At 47.5% G+C, this 22,266-nt stretch overlaps 1 protein-coding gene across 2 annotated transcripts in view; it reads left to right on the top strand.

Moving 5' to 3' along the window:
- The first annotated feature begins 12,129 nt into the window (after positions 1-12,129).
- Positions 12,130-22,266, top strand: part of AHNAK2 (AHNAK nucleoprotein 2) — a 72,958-nt gene continuing 62,821 nt past the window's right edge. Inside the window, exon 1 of one of the 2 annotated variants that reach the window (XM_066998441.1) lies at positions 12,130-12,205. In XM_066998441.1, coding sequence (XP_066854542.1) covers positions 12,151-12,205 — 55 coding nt within the window. In that variant the 5' untranslated portion in view covers positions 12,130-12,150. Of the gene's footprint in view, positions 12,206-19,981; positions 20,079-22,266 lie in introns of those variants that run through there. The other variant, XM_066998440.1, reaches the window with a different exon arrangement.

Below are 22,266 nucleotides of genomic sequence, written 5' to 3'. Positions count from 1 at the left end.
TTGAACTATGGCTTCACCCCTGCGACCCCTCCTTTTCTCCCCCTTCCCTGTGTCCTCGGCCTCCTTGGCCACACGCTGACTCTTACCCTGTGATAACTGCAGGGCGATCTTCTGAATCCCTAAGGACAGCAATCTTCATTGAAGGTCCTAAAGCAGCAAAGAGGCCATCGGAGCCTCTCTCAGAAGACCCCTCTGGATAATTACAGCCATGGTAAAATACTGCCCTGTGCTGTTGGCTGTACCCACCTCTCGCGTCGAGCCGCGGGATGCCTTTGTGCTGTTGTCTGCTCAGAGGTCACCACGGAAACACGCAGACAGGCGGAGTGGAAAACAGCCACGTTATCGCCTTCATTCTCCACGTGGGTGGGGCAGCTTAGAAAAAAGAGCATTTCACTCATTTGTCTTAGAGTAGACTTGCATCGTAAAATAACTCGGCAGCCAGCAAGCTGGAGCCAGACCGAGTCCTGTAAACCCGCTGACAAGCAGTGATACAATACTGCTATTCTGCTGTCCCCCAGTGAAATATTTTGCAGGTTGCCTCTGTCAGGACACCCCCAACTTTCAGTGTTTCCTGCTGATTCCAGAGTGCAAAGAAATCTCAGAGCATCTGCAGCAGGGGAAAAAATGATGACTTTGATGGTTTAGCAGTCAAACTGCTTACCCAGGAGAAGGGGCACACTGCTCTAGAAAACCATTTCCTTATTTTATCTGTTAAATATTTAATGTAAAATGCACAGCAGGGTTTGGCAGCCATCTGCATACCCCGACCACTAAGTCATAGTCATGTTTGCTCTATCTGGTCTGAGTTTGAGTCCTTTGCTGCACAGCAGACCTGTCTTCAGCAGGAGTGGTGGGAAGTCCCACCAGCCCACACTGGGCTAACTGGTTAGCAAGCAGGGATTTGAATCCCTTCACTCACCAAACCTGCGTCCTGGGATTCCACTTGTAAAGAAAAGAAGATCTTAGGAGATCTGTGAAAGATGTTGTGTCTACACATGTCTTCAGCAAGCCTCCTGGGTGGTGAAGGTGTCCCAGCTGGGTGTAGGTGTCTCCTCACAATCCCGAAAAGGATGCTGGTCCCAGAGAGGGGCACGTTTTGGGGTATAACTCAAGCTGGATGGTAATATTATATTGGCAATGTCAGCCAGTGATGATCAATGTGAAGAAACTAATGTGCTTAATGGGACACTGCAGATGGACACCAGAAGGGCAAAGAGCAGGTGGTCAGCAGCCCCTTGCCAGATGCTGGAGAGAGCTCTGCTCAAGCACACAGTTGACAAGAGTCTGTCCAAAAGGCTCAGAAATCTCTGCAAGGCACAATCCTGTGCCTTCAGGAGCTGGATTCAATGATCCTTGTGGGTCCCCTCCAACTCAGGATATTCCACGATTCAGTGGTTCTGTACTGGGCATAGAGCAGAGACACTTAGGGAGGCAGAAAATCCCTGGTTACCTCCCAGGGTACAGGAGTTACCTTCCCTCTCCCTCCTCCAGCCACGTGCATACTTCAGCTACGTGACCACTTTAGTGTTTGGGATCACCATTTCGCTCACACACGCAGTGTTTTCGCAAGGAGATCAGCACAAGAGCATCACGTCTGATTTTTTGTCTCTATTCTCTGGAAAACAGCATCGGGCCAACCCAGGAGGCAAAAAGCCATCTCTGTGAGCCTTCCTGGCTGGCTCGTGCCTGGAGGCGGTGCTGTGCAGGGCGGGGGCGATGGCTCCTGCTACCAGCAGTGCAGGATCCGGTCCCAGGCTCTAACAGCAGCGACGAGCAGCGGCTGCAGCGGGTGATGTGTCTGTGTGCTGGCAGCACGGCTGCTCCTGGAGCCTTTGCTGTGGTGGCTGAGTCACTGCCATGCTTTCCTTTCACAGAGCTAAGCACGTAGGAGATAAATAAACAACAGCAGCCCTGATGAAAGGCTCCCACCTTATTGGGGACCAGGTAAAACTCTGGTAAGCAGAGTCACCTTTTTTGTGCTCCCCACTCTTTATGGCCAAGAGGGGCAAAAATCCCACAGCCACAGCCAGTGCCCAGCCCGGTGGGATGGGACAACACGCAGCTGCACTGGGCACTATGAGGGCTGCAACACCGAAACGATCCCACAGCACCTCTCTGCTATCTGGGTCTAATAACAGCCCCAGGCACTGTTCCTCCTCTCTTCCAGAGCTACTGTGCAATATGAAAGTGCTGGGCTTTTTTTTGAGAAGAAACACCATGCGCAAGTCGATCTCCCGAGGATAAGTAATTATAATGTTGTCTGCTGGTGCCTGTGGGGAACAGCAATGCATTTCTTGGCAGCTCTCACATATTGTTCAAGGCAGATTTCCTGCATAGATCCAGGCACTGGCTGCCAGCCACAAGTGGGACGGAGACGAATGCGCCTGCTCAGGAAATGATAAAGGAACTGGGTGAATGTTTTTGTTTATGAAGCAGCGTCATCTGGAGAGCCGTGAGACTCCCGTCCAGAGGCAAAGAGTGGAAATCACGAGCAGCTCCTAGCCCATGCCACGTATTGGGTGCTGGCAGGGAGAGCAATGTGTAAAGGTCCCAGCCCTGCCTGAGGTCCCATCCCAGCCTGGCCACCAGTGGGGATTTAGTGTCAGCCCAACTCAAATATGACCTTTCACCACCACTTGGTTCATTAGGGCACTTTTTATCTGGCATAATGGGTGCTTCTTGCCACCTGATAGTCACAGGCTGAGCGTAAAGTGCAAGCACAGCAGAATGAAGCCATCACCCTTCCCTGCCTGGTCACTGGGGAATGACCGCAGCTGCACGAAGCGTGCGTTTGCCAAGCCAGTACCAGAGCACATCAGTCTGCTAACACTCCGAAGGCTCTTAATTCGTTGTCACCTCCTGAGCGGCCCCCTTGGGAGCCCAACTGATGGGGGAAGGAGATGGCCAGAAGGATTGTCAGCCACTTGTTATGAAGTCATCTCCATAAAAGTAAAAGGCTTTTATCCACAAAGCCAGCCTCAGGAAATTGGGGGAATGATCTTGGCATGGACGAGGCTGAGAGAAAGAAAGAGCAGATGCAACAAAGGCCAAGTGTTACACATAAATCTGCAGTAGACAGAGAAGACCTGTTAGTAAAGATGTACTGGGCAGATTTCAGCAACACACGAGACCCTGGGGTTAAAAGGCTTTTCTCATGTGGTAGATGAGTTTGCAGAGATGAGTCACGATGAGCTTTACAAAGCAAGCGTCCTCCAAGCCAGCAAGCTCTGGAGCAGGGCCTCTGGCAACACACAGAATAAGAAGAGGTACCCACCAGTTAATGAATTTCCCCAGATACTCTAGAGACCGGTTTGAACGTTTTTATGTAGGACAATGCATCTCTTCGCTACTGCAGCAGTTCTCTGTGGCATAGACAATGCTCACAAAAGGCTCTTGTACAGTGAGAGAAGCCACCTTCAGGTGCCCTCTTCCAGGAAATGGAGGGAATTGCTCTTCAGCTTCTTGCCTACCTGAAGAGTCCTCCAAACACCGAGCTATTGCATGCAAAGAAAGAAGGGCATCTCCCTAGCTGTGTTTTGTGACAAAAGGGTGACTTGGACACGATCTCCAAGGGTTTCATGTCCATGTTGTCCATGGTTGCATGTCGAACTTTCAACGTCTACAAAACCAAGGTGTAAGCCAGTACCTCTACAGCTCAGAGCGAAGTGTCTGTAACTCTTTGCATGTCCCTGCTACTCCCATTGCCATTTTCTGCAGGATAACTTAGATGATTGATCCTTGTTTGCTTTGCTGAATCCCACTCTATATGCCTAGCTCTTCCTAGGCACAGGACTCAGATCAGAGCTGGATAGGGAAACACATGGCGTAAACCGCTGAAATACTCAACCCTGCAGCATTTAAATCCTTTTGCATTCCTACCTTTTTACCTATCTGGGTAATGCATGTCGCCCAGGTAGCTAACAGATCATTACTTTTTGGCTGGTTAATGGAGCAGCATTGATCCAACCACTCTGGAGGAAGAGGTCTTTCTGCACTGACGTTTTCTCTTAAGCTAGGAAGAGGAGATTGGGAAATAGATCTAGAGAAAACTGGCAGGCTTTAGATTACCGTGAGCATTTTCCCAAGCTTACAATATCTCGTCATAGCCCAAGGAAAATAATGACGAAAAATGTCTCTGTGTGGAAGAATTTTCTATAATTGGTTTTCTGGGACTCAAACACCTGAGACAGAAGGAGAAAAATGAGCTGTGCTCATAACTGGACAAGTCAGAGTTTGATGGTAGATTCTTATAAAAATGAAAGGTTTGATATATTTGAGGTTGATAGATTTCACTCAGAAACATTCAGATATATCTTAACAAACCTTAGAACACTAACTAAAGAGTCTTTCTGGGTTGCCTCAAAAAAAAAAAAAAAAAAAAGAGGCCTGAAAATGAATATATTTTATAAAGTATATCTGTACTGCACATTTGTGTTATTATAGTTTGATGACAGTCCAGGAGAGTAAACTTGGCCTAGGTCTTTTCTGTGCTTTAAGGCAATGAAATATTTTCTGTCTAAGCCTTGATCTCTGCTTAGAGGCTTATCAGGAGGCTAAAGCTGACACAAGAAAGAGAACTCCTGCAAATGCATTGAATGCAATAATAGAAAATCTCCCCAAAATTGAGGCACAGACAGCCCATTTTTGTCAGCAGTGAAAGCCAAAGTCTTTACAAATAATAACCACAGAGAGGGACAGTCTCTCAAAGTCTTGGTCAGACCTCTGTCAGTGTGCATCAGATGCTGAACTATATGGAGTAGTCCAGTGTCTCCATGGCTTCAAACAGCTGGTCAGAGGAGCCTGGCCTCAAGGGATGGCCAAGTCAGGACATCAAAACAGGATGCTACAGAGACTCACTGGACAGTGCATGTTTTCCTCCTCCCTTGCCCCAGGGATGCGCTAATACAAACTCATATGCATACATCAAACATGCACACATAAGGAAAAAAAAATCTTTAAAAATCAAGACCTGTATGTTAGATTCTTCAGTCAGTCCAGCAAAGTAGTGAGGCCCCAGCTAACTGAGACCTTAAAAAGATGTCAAACTAGAGAGAACACAGCAGCTGGCCCACATTTCCTTAGAAAAGTTCAGGGCTTTTTCATGCATCTGGACTGTGCAGGCTAAAGACCAGTGCTCCTGGGCTGCTTTGGCATCAAAGGGGCTGCAGCAGGGACCACGTGGTGACTCACAAGTGCACTTTGGATACTTCATGTGCACAGCTCCAGCAGCTGAACAAATCACAGGCATATTTCAAAAGGAGGGAAGGGGGAAATTGGGCAGGTCTTTTTCTTTCAGGCTTTTTTTTTTTTTTGATATTTTGTATCTATTTTTTCCGTGCACAGTTACTAGATTTGCATGCCTGGAGGTACTGTAGGCACAGTTTCAGGCAACTTCTAAACTTGCTTCTAAGTTCTCTGTTCTGTTCTTGAAGTATTGCTTAAAGCAGCAAGACTACAGGATGACAGAAATGAATAACACCCATTTGGCTCCTGAGAACTTTGTTGCCTTACTTTCACATTGCATTTGTGCCAGAAAAGGTTTGTGCATCTGAGATCAGAGCAGCTCCCTAAGCACATTTTTACCCTGGAGAAGTGACACTCTGGATGTTACCTGCAGAGAATATTGTGTAACTCAGCAGATCCCACATCACAAAAGTCAGGTGTGAGAAGTCACTGGAACTTGTCCATGCCACATAGACTAAAACACCTTAGAGTCTAGAAAGATAAACAAACAAACAAAAAAAATGCACAGAGGCTGATATGATTAATAAGATGACAGCTAATTCAGGAGAGGTTGCAGCAAGCTATCTTGCAGCATCACAAATAGCTGAGCTGGCCAGACCATAAATCTAAGCAAAAGAGACCTAGCAATATGACTACGTGCACTTCAGGAGGCCATTGATGAGGTGGGGGAGGCTGGGGCAGGACTTGCTGGATTTTCTCTTGGGCATGGCAGACTGCACATCTCCCAGGACAATGCAGCTTCCTGCTAGCCCCAGTAGATCTCGGTGGAAAAATCTCATGCCAGCCATTTTCCATATTCACACATGCAGTAGCAACACCTTCTGAGCACCAAATAGCAATTGAGAAGCAGCGCTAAAGAGTGGAGGGACCCTCTCTTTGAAAGCAAGGATGAAGGGAAGGAAGAGAGAGGGATTTGGGTTTTTGCAAGAGCAAGGGTATTAATTTGGCTGCTGGAGTGCAAATGCAGGTTGGAATGTCAGAACAGAGGCTGGCAGACAGTTGTGCAACCTGGGAAGTTAAAATTCAGAGTGACAGTGCCATCCGGTCCTGGGGAAACGAAGGAGCTTCTCCCACTTAAGAAACATGCCATTGGAGAGCAGCTGGAGCACTAGAGAAGACACTGCAAGTCTCATGCAGCCGGCCCTGCTGAGAACAGATGCCAGCGGCCGATCAGCCTTCCTCCAGCTCTAAGTTTCAAAGGACTAACTGTGATCCTCGTGTTTTCCCCACGTCTTCGAGGATCAGGGAGGCATTCGGCCCCATTAACCTTTCAGTGGTATGAAAGCTGCAAAGCAAGAGGGCAGCTGGAATTCCTTCCCCTGTACATACTGTCGCTGACCCATGGCAATGTCATTCAAACACATTAGCATTCAGATGTGGTGAGGGCTGACCCAGCCAAAACTTGGAGAAATTATATCAGGATACCTCCAGTAGATTTCCAGCCCAAATTCTCTTCTAGTCCTTTTATTTCTGAGAGAAGAATGGCCTTATTGTGCAGCTGCCCATGAACCAGCTGTGGGAGGAACTCAGGTGCACTGCAGCCAGCCTGCTCTCACCCTGCCATTGTGCTCCTGTGTGGGCTGCCCTCCTTGAACAATGCAGAGGGAACGTGGTGTGCCAGGTAAATAAATAAATCATGCTGGAAGAGCCTTACTCATGAAATGAGCTAAGTCATACAGCCAGAGAGGGAAGTTTCTAAGAGGAAGCCCCAATTACCTTTGCTATCCAATAAACACATACAGAGAGAATAGAAACACAAGCTCCCTAGAAGAGCCACCTTTACAGGTGCTTCAGTATTTAGAAGAGCTGAATTGCAAGGGAAAGAGGAAATCAAGCCAAATAAATAGGAATGTATGTAGAAAAATAAATACTCGGCACAGAGCAATTCCAATCTACCAGTTATTCAGATGGTCAAGATACAGAACAGTTGTGTTGAGCTGGCTTTAACAACGTAAAGGTTAGACCTTCTTGGCTAGGTTCAGTTGGCCAAATTCAGGCATGTGGTGCTTTCTGAGATGATTAGGGAGCCTGCCTTGCCTCAGCTGGCCACTCTGGAAGCATCCAGGTTTTCCCCAGGTCCTGGCTGGCTCTGCCAGCCCCACAAAGACATCTCAGAGACTCTGAGGTGTCTGGATCAGCACTGTGCACATGTACATATGCAATGAAATGGCACAACTGGACTGAACCTGCCCTCCATGCTCCCTGTGTAGTAATGGAGAGACGTGTGCGTCTTCAAGGCCTGGCACTGAAGATGGGGGAGGAATCTCTCTTTGGAGATGCATTCTCATTCCATTCACCCTATAGTGAAAATGAACTTATACTGTACCTGTCCCTCTTAAAAAAAGTAAAATAAAGACACTTCAGTTGTTCCCTCTTTTATTCACACAAACATACTACCCCAGTACCTCACTCTGGGGTCTTTTTAGACTTTGTGGGAAGCAGAGGGTCCAGAAGTATCACACCACCGACCTCCTTCTGGAACGTGATGACATTGCCTCACTCTGTGACATTGCTCCGCTGGCGGTCTGCTCTGGCCTTGCAGCTCTGTCATGCCATGGCCAAGGCAGCCTGGTCTCGTGAAGCATGACAAGCAGCAAAGGGACACAGAGCAGCAGTTGGAAAAAGGCCCCAGGACAGGCAGTTTTCCCATCTACAACCCATGGGGTACTTGCACCAGGGGCTGTTCTTCCCCTGGTGCAACTCTTCTGGGTACAAAATGTCACGGGAAAGGCCTGCTATTGTCTTTTTTTATCTTGTACTCATTCACAGCCCCTTAGGGGAGTGTTAGCACATTGCAATTGCTTTTCCCTATTCTTCTGTCATCTGTGGATGTTTCCATGACACATTTGCCATCAGACCCAGCTGCCAGCCCTGAGGGCATCTCCACCTGGTTAGACATAATGAACAATGGAGGGAGGACATCTTCAGAGGCTGAGGCATTTGGGTTTTACAGAGAAAGGACATGCTCAGGAAAATGTAGCCTCAGCTGTATTCACAGGTTGAGAATACTTGTGGGGACCAGCAGGAAGGCTGGGAAGGGCTGGGGAGGATGGGCTCTATTGGGTTTACATGGCAAGGTTTTGGTAGCGGGGGTTGCAGGGGTGGTCTCTGTGAGAAGAATCCAGAAGCTGCCCAATGTTAGATAAGGGCCAGTTTCAGACTGCTCAAAAGGGACCCACTGCTGGCCAGAGCCAAGCCAGTAAGTGATGTTGTTTGCACCTCTGTGAGAGCAGATTTCAGAAAGGGAAAAAAAAGAAAAAAATCCTGCTGCACCACAGCAGCTGGGAGAGCGAGGAGTGAGGAAATGTGAGGGAACCATCCCTGAAGGCCCCAAGGTGAGTGCAGCAGGAGGGCAGGAGGTGCTCCAGGCACGCAGCAGCAGTTCCCCTGCGGCCTGTGGAGAGGCCCCTGGTGGAGCAGGCTGTCCCCCTGCAGCCCATGGGTCCCACACGGAGCAGATCTCCACGCTGCAGCCCGTGGAGGAGCCCCCGGTGGAGCAGGTGGATGTGGCCTGGAGGAGGCTGCGGCCCATGGAGAGCTCCCGCAGGGGCAGGCCCCAACAGACAATGCTTTCCAGACTGCCCTTTATTCATTTATCTGGTTCTTCTGAGCTAAGGAAGGCGTGGATCCAAACCCTCGCAAAACAGAGAGCGAGTTGGGCCTGGACCATCAGCATTCCAGGAGAGTGTCCCACACACTGGAGTGCTATTTTAAAATTGGGCACCACCCTAAACCACAACAGGCTGGGAGACCCAGATCTGCTAGTGTGGATTACGCATGCTCCAAGGACACCCAACATCTCCGGAGATCCAGCAGAGATCCAGGGCTGAGGAGGCGCAGGAGTCCAGGAAGACTGAGCTTCTCCCACCAGACAGCTGTGGGTACATGCCAGAGCAGATCCAACCTCTTGGGCAACAAAAATGAGGTGCCTCTGGAGTGTGTGTGTGCTCAGCATTAGACAGCAGCACAAGCAGAGAGTTGGAGTGTATGGCAGCCCAGTGCTAGAATAATTTCTGAACATGTCATACTTTAAGCCCCGAAACTTCATTTCAATCTAGTTCCCAGCTATGGATCTCTTCCTGGTCCTGCCTTGCTGCTTCCTGGGCCAGATGGTGACATATCATGGCATTTCTTATACTGCAAAGTTTCTGCTTTCTGTGGGAATTCAGTACTGATATTACAGGCAAAAATAAAACTAACCAAAAAAGGACCTGCTCCAAGAAGTATTTTGGCTTTGTAGGTGAAATCTCATGGCTGAAATGAGTAAATAAGGGGAATCTTCCAGCTGAGCTGCTCTACTTTCTGTGTGTGTGCACGAGCGCGCATGCCTGCGTGTGCATTTTTACTGGAACTGTTCTCATCTTCACTGAATATTTTACTATGTTCAAAAGCATAATTTGTAAAGGCCTGTCAACAGTAGGAAACGACACATGTATTTTTAATTCCTGTGCTGCACTAAGAATAATTCACTTGTCAGATGCCACACCACTCTCCTGATCAGCTGGTTCTGTAAATACAGAGAAAGTTCATCCTATGCGCACAGAAAATCCCTGAGTCATTTCTCTCTATGTTCTTATTCATCTGCCCCATGCTCGATCTGTGACAAGTGGTAGGGCTTTGGACTAGCTCTGCCATCCAGGGATTTATGCCATCAGGCATAGGTAGCAGAATATAAATTCTCTAGCAAAATATTTATTAATTTATCATAGAGTCATAAAATCATAGAATCATAGAATATCCCGAATTGGAAGGGACCCATAAGGATCATCGAGTCCCACTCCTGGCACCACACAGGTCTACCCAAAATATTAGACCATGTAATCAAGTGCACAGCCCAAATGCTTCTTAACTCCAACAGGCTTGGTGCAGTGACTACTTCCCTGGGGAGCCTGTTCCAGTGAATTATTTTATTATGTGAAAAGTGAAATATTTTATTAACTGCTACTACCGCTCCTACCCACATGGTGCCTTGATAGACTGTGCTGAGATGGTAAATATCCTCTTCTCAAGCCCTCTTGAGGTCCAGGTAGGTGTGAGGGACACGCAGAGGCAGAGCGTTGTTGACCCACACAAGCAAGAGTTGTGACCTTGCACTCCCTTCCTACAGCAGAGGCTGTGTCTGGCAGAGGCCCTGGCCCTGCACTGTGACAGATTGTTCATCTGGGCTGGTGTATTTAACACAAACTTCAGTCCTGTCTTTTGATCCCCTGCATCAGGCATCTACTGTCCCACAAACACCTTGGGTGGAATTCCTCTCACCTGACTGCAAGTACCTGCGGTGTAGGTACATCCGTCTTGGCATTTGGGCCCTCTGGGCAGGTCAAGGAGTCCAGGTTTTACAGCCATGGAGTCGAGACTGTAGGCTCTGAGGTCTGTACAGACAATAAAGTCAAGAATAGTCTCTTAACACCAACATAAGGTTGGATGACTATAGCCCTTTGGCTGCAGCAGGACACAGGGTGCAGACATTTATTCTGTAGATGTCTAGAGTCATGGGAGTTGAACCCTACCCTCAGAAGTCCACATACCCCACTTCTGGTGGCAGTCAGCACGCCTGTGCTCTTTGAGGCACTGAATCCCCCCAGTCCTGGCTGGGACCAGCAAACTGGTGTCATGGGGATTATGCCCATTAAGATGACTTGAGGACTGGGTATGAACTAACCTGAGTGCCAGAAGCAGTGCAGTCACATGTGCACCGTCCTGGCCCTGAAATGCCTGTGATAGGGGCACTCCCTACCATCCAGCTCTATCAGGAAGATTTGAAGCCCCTTCCTGTCCCATTTTCCTTACCAATACCACTGTAATAGTCACTAACAGGAAACAGGGGTGCCAGTACGGGCACATTCCCTGCCTCCAGCAATACTCACTTCTTGGCTTGCACTGGTTGCTGACTTTTATCCTCAGCTCCCACCAGGATCAGGAAGGCTGGTCTCACTAATCTCAGTGGGCACTGGATCAGACCTAGTGCACATTCTTGCACAGCAGCTGTTTCTGGCCCTGGGCTGGCTGCATGTGGAATGGACAGCACAATTCCCATGTTTTATAAAAATTACTAATGAAAAGCATGGAGGGGTTTAGGGATTTCTTTGCCTGATTTGCATTTGCATAAACGACTGAGCATTTTAATAAGTGCAGCACTAAAGAGTTTCATATAACTTATATCTTGCTCTTTTCCATCCTTGGAAATTCGGGTTGGAAAATGAGATGAATCTCATTCTCAGGCTGGGTCCCAAGCCCCTTCCTTTGCTGGGAGAACAGACTTAAAGTGTATGATTTTTAAGCATTAGCAGACGAGTGGGATCCCTTCTGCTGGCTTTGGGGGGCTTTGGATCTGGCCCTGTCTCACAGGAGGGAAAAATCCAGGGGTCCACTCCCCTTCCTTGCCCACCTCCCTGCTTTCTCCCAGGGAAGCGTGCAGAAACTCGCCCTGCCATTTCTGGCTCCTGTCCCCCCGGGGCTCTCCTGGCTCTCTCCGTCCCTGGGAGGCTGCTGCGCTCTCTCTGTTTGCCCTCTCAACTCGAGCTCGGGGAGCGCAGCAGCCAATCGGGCAGCCCGGGTATCCTTCATCAATCTCCCTGAGTGTCTTCGGGCTCGGCTAGGAACATCCACATCACTCCTTTTCTCTCTCTGCAATGACCTGAAGCTCCAGCTCTGCAAGCAGTGATCAGTCAGGCATAATGCAATGCAGGGCAGCCCGGAATAATCTGGTTGGCATCCGAGGATGTATATTCACGGAGAGGCTAAGGAGTGTGTCAGCATTTAGTTTCAGTCTAGCTGCACTTTTCCTGCAGCACAGAGTCACAAAGTCTTCGTCTCCTCTGGATTGGGACTGATTCTGCACTGGGATCCTCTGCAAAGACAAAGTTTTCCTCTCTTGTTATTGCTGTACCACCATAATCTACCAAGATGTGTGACTGCTTTCATCTAGTTCTTCCTAACTGGCCAGGATCTCCAGCCAGTGGTGGGCTTACATTTTCTATACTTTTCTGTATTCTGCTTCTGCTTTTCTGTGCTCTGCTAGCTGCGAATCAACCGCCGAGGCAAACCCTGCAGCTTCTAGGGTGTGGCTTTCTCTGATGCTGCATGAATCAGATAAGGAAAAATAGTGTTAAGAAAAGCCTCCTCTAAACTTTCCTCGGTGCCTACATTATGCTGAAGCTAAGCTTGGGGAAGCCTTTGACTTTGTATACAAATTAAATTCAATTGTGTCTAAATTAACTGTTTCAGATTGCATGCCTTAATTCACATGCTTGCCCTTCATTTCTCATAGCGATTAGGAAGTGACTGGCAGGATATGGTGCATGATACAATCTACCTGGCATTTTCACTAGCTAAAAGCTGTGCTGCATAGTGTGTGTTTGCAAATTCAATGTGTCCTATGCTCTGTATTCAATCTGTTGGCTGAACAATACAGCACTCTGGAAGAAGGGCATTTTTTTTTCTTGTGTTTCCCTACTGCAGAGCAGAAGGAAATTAGAAATCTAACCCCTCTTTTAAAGGGGAAAATATATACATTTGAATGTAAAATATTGCTGAAACAGAACAGTGATGATTGCAATAATGAGTCAAAAGAGTAATGAAAACCAGTTCTTAGCTGGCAGAAGCATATCAATAAATTAAAACTCTGTTCTTTAGTTTATGCACAGATTATCCTGTTTTAAAATAAGCAACTAGTAGTCTTAAGGTTGTGTCTACAAAAATGCCAAGAATCTGAAATTTCTACAGTATCTTTTTTTTTTTTTTTTTCCTAAAACATACCAAATCTATGTTTATTTACATTTTGCAATAAATTTGCTTGCTATTTATTCTGGTAGAAGAAGTTGTTATCTACAAAACACAGTCTGTAAACATTTTGATAGACAAAAAGTGGAGAGTATTTTTTTAAACATGCCTGATTATTTCTGCTTTTCTGTAGTAAATAATTTAGGATTATATTTTCCACAACAATGGAAAGTCATAGATTGCTTGCCAGACTCCCAGTAGACAAAGTAGTATCTCACTGCTTGAATTGCCTTGTTGACATGAAGGAGCCGACTCAAGGAATAAGTCATTTCTCTCCACCCATTGAAAAGATACAACACAACCCTCTGCTGCTTACCTGGTGTTTAGATTAGGTAATTGAATTGGTGCAAGATCATAGCAAATATTTCAGGGCTACACCCAGACAGTAATTTCATTTGATTTTCTCAAAATATACTCAATGTAAGTTTTGGGGGAAAGATTTTCTTTCAGCATCATTTTCCTATTGATTCTCTGCCTGCACAGGTTTATTTATTTAGAAAATAAACTAGTTTAATGGGTTTTACTATATTCCACATCAGAGACGTGTTGTTGGGACTTCTAGGTGCTACCTGATAGAAACAAATAAAAGCTTAACACTAGCAGAGTGCTCCACATCGCCACCCTCCAGGCTTTCCCCAGTAATTAGCAAAAAGCTTTGGGTATTTCTTGCTCAGGAAACAGCATGCTACCATGCCACAAACATGGGCTGGGATCTCTCTGGTACCAGTTTTCCAGCAGTGTGAAAGGATGCTGTGGTGGGTCACGGGCAAGGGGAGCATCCCGGTGGCCATTGAGGGCCACGCTGGGAAGGGAGGCGGCAGGGAAAGCCGGTTGCATGCGAAACTTGACAGGCGTCTGTTTTCCAAACAGTTATTGCTGATATTTCTTGCCAGCGGGTTATCATCCTCAGAGGTCAGGGTGCGGCAGGGAAAAGCAGGTCTGTTTTTCTCAGACAGGTAGGCTGGCTGGCTGCCTGGAGCATGTGATGTGAGTTTGGGAAAGCCTGCCAAGTCCAGGAGAAAGACAGAAGGAGGTTTTAGCCTGGCGATGAGGCAGGCTCATCTGAACAAGGGTGGGGAAAACCACACAGTGAATCCCACATCAAGAAGTGCATATTAAATCCCTTGTTTCCTCCGCAGCATGGAAGGGAAGCTTGTTAAAAATAGGCTTGTTTTGTAAGCTGCTGTCTCTGCTGGCTACGTTCATCTGCCCTTGCATTAGCTGACTGTCATAATACAGGTGGGAAACAGGTAAACAAAAATTTGCTAGTTTTCCTTATTAGCCAGGCAAGCACAAGCTTGCACTCAGACCTGACATCTGGAGGATGCCGGGAGCATTCTGCAGTTGTTGATGAATGCTGAGACAATGTTTTCCATGGATAATTTTTGAGTCAGAACAACAAATAAGTAGGAGAAGAAAATGTCTGCATCAGCAAACTGTGATAATTGGCCTAATCCTAAAATATAAAGGTTTTAGCACAAACGTCTTCTACACTTGCTCTTTATCTTGTTTGGGGCCTGGCCTAAATTCCCAGAAAGTAATGGCAGTCTTTAAAAGACTCAGCTCAGTGTCTCACTTGAGAAGGTTTGTATGACCTCCTGATGGCCTCCTGATGGCCACAGGACTGGAGCATAGGGTCAAAACAAGATACGTACTTTTGGAGTTTGCTGAATGGGCATTTGGACCACAGCATTGCTGCTTCTCAGGTGCCAGATTCATCTTTGCACTGTGTGAGAACAGTACACATGTGCTCTCATGATACAGGTCAGAGCTGTGAAAATCCATGGGCAGGACTCCATTGCAAGCTGAGACATTCAAAAAACATTAACAGCTCAAATAAATCCCTTCTTCTCTGCTATTATATCTGTGATGGTAAAGGCACTTTGAGGGCTGGGTGTCCACTCTGTCTTAAGAGCTGCTGAATGCGGCACACAAATTTAAAGGACCCAAGACAAAATGCCAGCGGAGCTGCATTTTTTCTTAGAAATTTTCTCAAGATGTTTGTCTACGAGCTGCAACAGTGTCTACTCCAGCCCCATTAAAAGAGAGAGATAAACAAAACCTGCAGGAGCCAGGCTCCCAGCATGGGCAAGGAGCAACCTCCCTGGCTCTCGGGAGAGGCTCTGACCTGACATCCCACTCTATTTAATTTTCCCCATTTTTTCACTTATTTCAGCCAGTGTAACGTTAGGATGACTCAGGCTGTTTCAGTTTCAGGGCACACGTCAATGTGTCTAAACTCACTGTCTGTCTAAAAAAGCTTCCCAAATATAAGCTCCTTTTATCCATGGTGACACCAAAATAACTACGGTGCCAGCAGAGACTGAAAGAGGATCTGATTCACTTGGCTCTGGCGGAGAGCGCCCTGCCAGCACGGTGAATCAGGCGCAGTAAATTGCATCCCTCTGGCTTCTCTCTGTTCTCCCTCCCTAGAGCCATCTCACGAGTTTTTATTTCTGGTTATTAATTTCGCACTTCTATGTCCAATGGGTGCGCACCGGCTCTTTTGGTGACATAGAAGCGCCAAGTGGAAAAGAAACATCAGCATGACAGAGTCCCACAGGGAACAAGGCTCTCTTTGTCCATCCACAGGGCAATAAACCGTGCTGCTGTTCTCCATCTAACAGCGAGGAATGGGGATGGTATGTACCCGACAGAGGCACAGCACGTTGTGTTTGCCACCGCTTCTGATTCACGAGAGGAACGGACATGCCCTGGGAGCAAACCAAAACCGGCTGAAAAACATGAATTTTCTTGACTGCTGCATTTCAAAACTACAAGGAAGAGACAGAGAATTGGCAGAGGTCTCTTCTGCAGGACCCTTGTTATTGTGTGAGAGGTGGAGGAATGTGAAGCAAAGGCCAGAGAGAACCCCCTGCCAGCTCTTGCTGCTCGCTCTGGTGAGGGCTGTGGATGCTGGGGATAAACGACACCCTCGGTTCCCTGTGGGGACTTGCTGCCAAGACAAACAGCCAGCAAACAGCCAGGATGCACTTGTCCATACAAAGGAGCGGCTGCACAAGAAGACTGGATACCGTGTCCCATTGTTCCCATCAACACCCCATCCCTACCACAGTCACCTCTGGTAGCCTGACTCCCTGGGATGCTCGGGGCTGTGATATTTAGTGGTGTGGTATCCCCATGGGTTTTTGGCTGGCAGTGAGGTTGCCAGAGGGCTATTTTCACCCTGCTCCCACTTGGAGCGCACCTTTTGGGATAAGGTGGTGGTCAGGAGGGGCAGTGGAGGGGATAACTGCCAGTGTTGCTGCCACAGAAAAGGCACCTGGAGCTGTTCCTCCTTACAAGGGAGCTTCATCCACCCTGTGCAATCCACTCTGGATCCCATTCATCCTGGAAAACGAACACCACCAATCTATCAAATACCAAAGGAATAGCCATCTCTCAAGGTTACATCCCTGTCTTTACGTCAGCACAGGCAATTACATAACTTTACTTGGTTACAAGATACAGATGAATTTTAAAGTGTCTTCAAGATCCTCATTTTTCTAGGCTTAACCCTATGGGCTTACTAAATTGGATTATCTATGGACCCAAACTTACTGGCATAACATCTTCGTTGTATGTTGAAGTATCTTTGGGGCCATAAAGGTTGCACAACCTTTCATTCCTGTTTCTCCATTAGTTTCTTCCTCTACAAACTCTGCTAGTCCATGTGCCGGCACAGAGCCTCATCGTGTGGACAGCAGCCAGGTCTGAGGTTAGAGTAATTAGTCCTGGCTGTGCTTGCAGGGTTTTCTTTAGTACAATTGCACCATCAGATTTCTATCTGTGTGAGTTCCTCTGCCAGAACAGGCTGGAAAAAAAAATATGTGTCCAGTTGGTAAAATTATTGTGGGTGAAATATTAGTAAATTTATGCTGGCAAAGTCATTGTAAATTATAGCATGTACTCAGTGCTGCACATAGAATACGTAAAAGAAAAGACACAAAACTACTTCACCTCCCTTTCACCACCATAGAATTTTCCATCTCACCTCAACATGGAATTTTTCCTATGAAATGCACAGGTGGGATGGACCAGTGTATTAGCTCACTGTGAGAGCACACCTAGGCACCAAAAAGAAATAAAGGCAACAGCCTTATATGCTTCATCATTTTCTTAGGGCGCAGAAGGCAGATGCACTGAATAACCTGGGAATTTTTTCCAAACTCATTCTCTATTCCTTTTTTTTAAAGTTCATGACATGCAGCACGAAGCAGCATGCTTTAACATACTGCAGGAGATGTGCTGTGAATGTGCATGAATACAGAACAGACCAGGTTCCCTACGCTTTTGTTTTCAAGGTCTGGTCACACTGAAGCAGCGCTCTCATTGGACTGATGATCAACGTCAGTAACTCCCACTGAGACTCAGCACTAGTATGAAAGGGGTGAAACCACTCCAGACTCCTCGGGTATTGCAAATCTTGCTGTCACTGCCTGGAAGAGGAAATGTGAGAGCCCTCAGTGAAGCCAGTGCTACTACATGGGGTGGTTTGCCCCAGAAATTCTCATTTGAGAGTACAGTTTCCATTCTGTAAAGGTCTCTACTGCCACATTAACATAATAACAAGAAAGGATTCTTCTACTGACCCCAAATTCGATACAGCTTATCAAATTTTATTCTGTATTACACAGAGAAAACTTAGCATTTTTAAGGCACCCATTTTCCCAGGGGATCAGTGTTCTGGCAGCACAGAGACAAGATATGGGTGCTGTTCTGCTGACTCCTATTGCTGACTGTGAGTTAATATAATCGATGGGGGACTTCACCACAAAGCAAGGCTAGACCCTTGATATGTGCCTTTGACAACGTTGCTGCCTTCTCAATGCCTCACCCTGAAAATGAATACCCTCCTCGTTATTGAGCTCCTATATTTAATTAATGGCTGTAAAGTATCTGGAGATGGTAGAAGTAGGGACATTGTGCAAGTCTGATGATTCATATCATCATTCCCAGGCTACGGTCTCTCTTTGATACTAGGAACAACAGCAAGAAAGATGCTGACGGTGGTGGCATTGGTTTTGGCTCCAGCTGTTGGAATGTATAGTCATCTCCTATCTTACAATCCCAATTACACCTGCAGATTTATCCTACATTCACGCTAGCCTAACTGGAAGAGGTAGTTGGGCCACAAAAAGCCTTAGTAAGTGGGGGATAAAGCAAAGATTAGGAAAACAAAAAGGACTAGAACAGAAGGTATGGAAAAAGATGAAAAAAGGTGAGTCTCAGCAGCCAAGTGTGAAGGAGCTGGAACCCAAACTGTTTTAAAATGCAGAGCAATTGGGGATCTGGACCAACAGTCAGAGTTTTTGAGCCTCCAGCAGCTGCTGTCTGTATTTCAGAGAAAGGCCAGGAATCCTAATGAGAAGAGAGAAGCAGGGTTGGGCTCCAGTCCCTACACAGATGAGGAGGAGCAGGAGAAAATATGAGACTTGGAGCGCTGCACAGGTCCCGCATCACCACAAAGGCAGCAGTAGCATTAAAGGGAGGAGGACAAAAACATCCTAGAAAAGCTTTTCCGTGAAAAGTCATGAAATTATATGTCAAACAACCTATAAAACATCTCAGGAAGAGGCTAAATAACAAGATTTTTCTTGTCACCCTCCCTTCCTCTTTGTGTCCGCTCTTACTCCAGAATGACCTTACTGAAACAGCACAAGAGCAGCTGGACTCCACCTAACTCAGGCTAAGGATAACTTATCTCCCTTCTACACTGGTCCCCTTTCTTTGTTCGACCTGTGCCGTGCTTGTCTCATCCACTCTAATCCCTGCTCTGTCCCACAGCGGGAGTGAGTAGAGGAAGGAGAAACGCCAACCTGCTCCTCGATGAGCAGAACGTGCCCACTATGAGGGCGAACACGATGCCTTTTCCTGCTCACTGGGCTTGGCAAGCAGAGGAAAAGCTGCCACTTGCGTGTCACTGCCCTGATTTCCAAAGGGGAAGAAGTTGTAAAGGAGAATCTGATCCTCGCCATCACCAGCCCTGCAATGTAACTGAACTTTAGCAGAATATTTGCTGGGTTATGTAATAGAGATGGATTACAACAGCCTGCCACATGGTCGAAAACTGCAGTTTTAACCCCCGGACAGACTGCACTGCGATAGGTAAAGATAAGCAAGTCATGGGGATGTGAGAATAGTCCAGCTCACTCAGACCTCTGAAACACATCTTGGAGGTCCATCTGATGGAACTGCTCCAAATATCCGAGGCCACTTTTCTTTCTGACCTACCTGCCTGTGCACGACCTTTCTGTCTTTCTCCTCACCTCTCCTCCCCAGTCGTCCCAGAGGGCTTCCTCCTGTTCCCCAGCTGCCTTTTTCTCAGGCTTCCCACCTTTTCTGGCTGCTGAGGACCCCTCGGAGGCATTCCCTTGTCTGCAGTGTCATCCTCCCTTTGTGCCCTTGCCACCCCTCCTGCAACTGCGGGTATTGTTAAGATCTTTCCTCAATTCAGAGAACAAAAACGTGGTAGTGTGGGCTGCAGGGCACTGCAAGACCGAGGCACCAGCCCTACTCTAGTCATTAACCCCAAACCACCACATCTTCCCTACTGCTGATTTCAGGTTTATCACCGCCGGGATGAACCCATCACGCTCAGCGGGGACAGGCAGAGTGGCACCTTCCCTGTCCAGCACAGCCATACCGAAGTCTCTCTACATCTGGCCGGCTGTTGTTTAGGCACTGCTTAAAAACGGGAGAAGCTGAGCATTGTAGCTAATTGAGCGAGGCAGGGAGACACAAGGAATGTTTTGAACAGAAGAGAAAACAAACAAAGCCCTGGCGAAGGCTCAAAGGCGAGGCGGGCTGGCTGCCGTTTGCCGCCCGGCACGCGGAGAAGCTCACGAAGGCTTGCAGGAACGCGGGCAAAGGGAGTTGGCTTTGGGAAGCCCTGGCCACGAGCGGCTCACATGATGCGAGGCGGGGTTTGGGGCCAAAACCGCCCCACCCCGGGGACCGGGCCCCATGAATGACCCGAAGCACCTCATTCATCACAGCGGGGACGGCTGTCGGCGGGGAGACGGGGACGGAGAGCTGCCCGCGGCACCCAGGTAGGCGCTGGCTTTTCTCCTCGCCATCGCGCAGGGCTCCGGTGCCCTCTGAGGATGCAGCTCCTTGCTCCTCCGAGCACACACCGCATCCAGCGCTTCCACCTGTGCCTTACATCTCTTCGCTTTCGTTTCCCCCAGCCTCTGGGGCTGGATGCGTGCTAAGATGATAAGCTGGTTTTATTTTCCTTCTCCTGCCACTGCTGTTATGACAAACGGCGGAAAGTCAGATCCCCCCCCCATCCCAACAGAGCAACCTACGTGCTGCTGTGGCATGTATGTTTGCTTTCTTTACAAATGTCTGCAAAATAGAGTGACAAGGAGCTTCTTGAAATGGTTATGAATCATTGGACTTAACTGGCACCCACCCAGGCCCCCAGATGGGAGAAGAGGAGCTTTTTCTAAGCCCTTCCCACATTCTTGTGCAAATAGAAGGGATGAATGATCACCAGCCCCAGTGCCAGACAGTTTTCTGGGCCAAATTCACACACGAGTCAAAGGAAGCCAAGGGGAAGTGAAACTGGTGTAGCTCTCCCTTCCTTCCGCTCATCGCAATGACTATATTTCACATGCTCAAATCCTTCTGGGATTGCTTAGACTAACTCTGTGTAATTATTTTCATCCTTGGATTAAGCAGGCCAAATATGTAAGCTGGATCTCAGTTTGCTGAGATCTTATTTTACACCATATTTTGTCCCTCTGGCATATACATTACACAGCAGCAGATTGGATTTAAGTAGATTTTTCAGAATAAAAGTCTGTCCTTGCTTGAGGGTGTCAACTCTATAGTAGTTTGTGCTGCTCATCATGTATGGGTACTTCAAAGGACCATGGAAAAGCCCTAATCCAGGCATCTGCCCACGCTGGCTCTCAGCAAACAGCCTGACACCCTCCAGGCTTGGAGCACGCAGAGCTCACGCAGCCTGCAGGTTACAGGAAAGGTGCGACTTAGTGCATAAGTCGTAACTGCAACCTCATTCCTGCCAGCTGCACTCCGTCCTTCATTGCTTGTGATCGCTGATGAGATGTGCAGAGCTTTAAACTTCACGGGTGAGCCTAAACCTGGGGGACATCCTTATTCTCAAATTAAATAGAAAGAATGCTGATTTAAACTAAAGATAAAAGGATACAAAGGCTGCAGGATCCCCAGGAAGGAGCAAAGCGTTCAAAATCAGCTGTCAGCTGCCTTTTCAGATGTGTAGGTATAGGAGAAGAGGTGGACTTCCAGTGAATCGTGCTGTGGACAGCCCTGCAGTCCGTCCTGCGCGGAGTCACACACTATTTAGGCGTTATGAAATGCATGACATGTTCCATCTGCCACAGGGTCAGGGTCAACAGGTGCAGTCAAAATTAACAATATTTTTGATGTGCACCACCTTGCTTTTTACTGGCAGAGTGCCATCCAAAAGCGGAAAGCTCCCATGGCTGAAAATTATTTGCTGAGCAGCTTTGATGAGCAGCCATAGATTTCCACGCTTTCCAGGGAAATAACAGTAGTTTTGATAGCTCCAGCTGGGGCTCCTCTGTACTTTGGTCTGTCTTAATTTGTGCTATGAGCACTCACGGTCTAAAATGGAATTGCGTTGTTTGACCATCATGAGATTTTACACTCCAATTTCTTTACTTAATACGTGTTCAAAATCTTCATCCAGACTCTTCTCTATAAAGCTATCTGCTAGACAATTTGTGGAAATGCAAGTGTTGTGGACAGAAAATGCATGAGGAGCTAATCTTAGCCACACACCTGAGAGGACTGTTTCCCACCAGACCCAGCTCTCCTCGACTTCTTCCCTCCTTGCTCCACACAATAAATTCCAGCTTCTTCTGCACTCCAAGGGCTCAGGAGGTTTCCACCTTGCTCCTCACTCAGTCCAGGTGAAGATGTGCTCTTCTCAGCCGATCCTTATCTAGGTCCCACTTGCATCTACTCCTCATCTCTCTAGCAGCTATCGCGGTGATGTCTGCCATGGCTTTTGTCCACTGTCTCCTCTCTCCAGCTCAGCAATCTGCGGGATTGTTCCCAAGCAGGGGCTGACTTGCTGCCAACCCATTCTGCCCCAGGAGATGGGCGTTCTCTGCAGGGACATGTTCTGGCCAGAATCAGAGAATTTTTAAGTGGAAAAAAAGAAAAAAAAAGAAACAAAAAAAAAAGAAACAGGCTCATTGCACTAAGGTAGATAGGTAAGAGAAT

Source organism: Anser cygnoides, chromosome 5, assembly GCF_040182565.1.
Source record: "Anser cygnoides isolate HZ-2024a breed goose chromosome 5, Taihu_goose_T2T_genome, whole genome shotgun sequence".
Classification (NCBI taxonomy): domain Eukaryota; kingdom Metazoa; phylum Chordata; class Aves; order Anseriformes; family Anatidae; genus Anser; species Anser cygnoides.
This window is presented reverse-complemented; position numbering and strand designations above follow the sequence as displayed.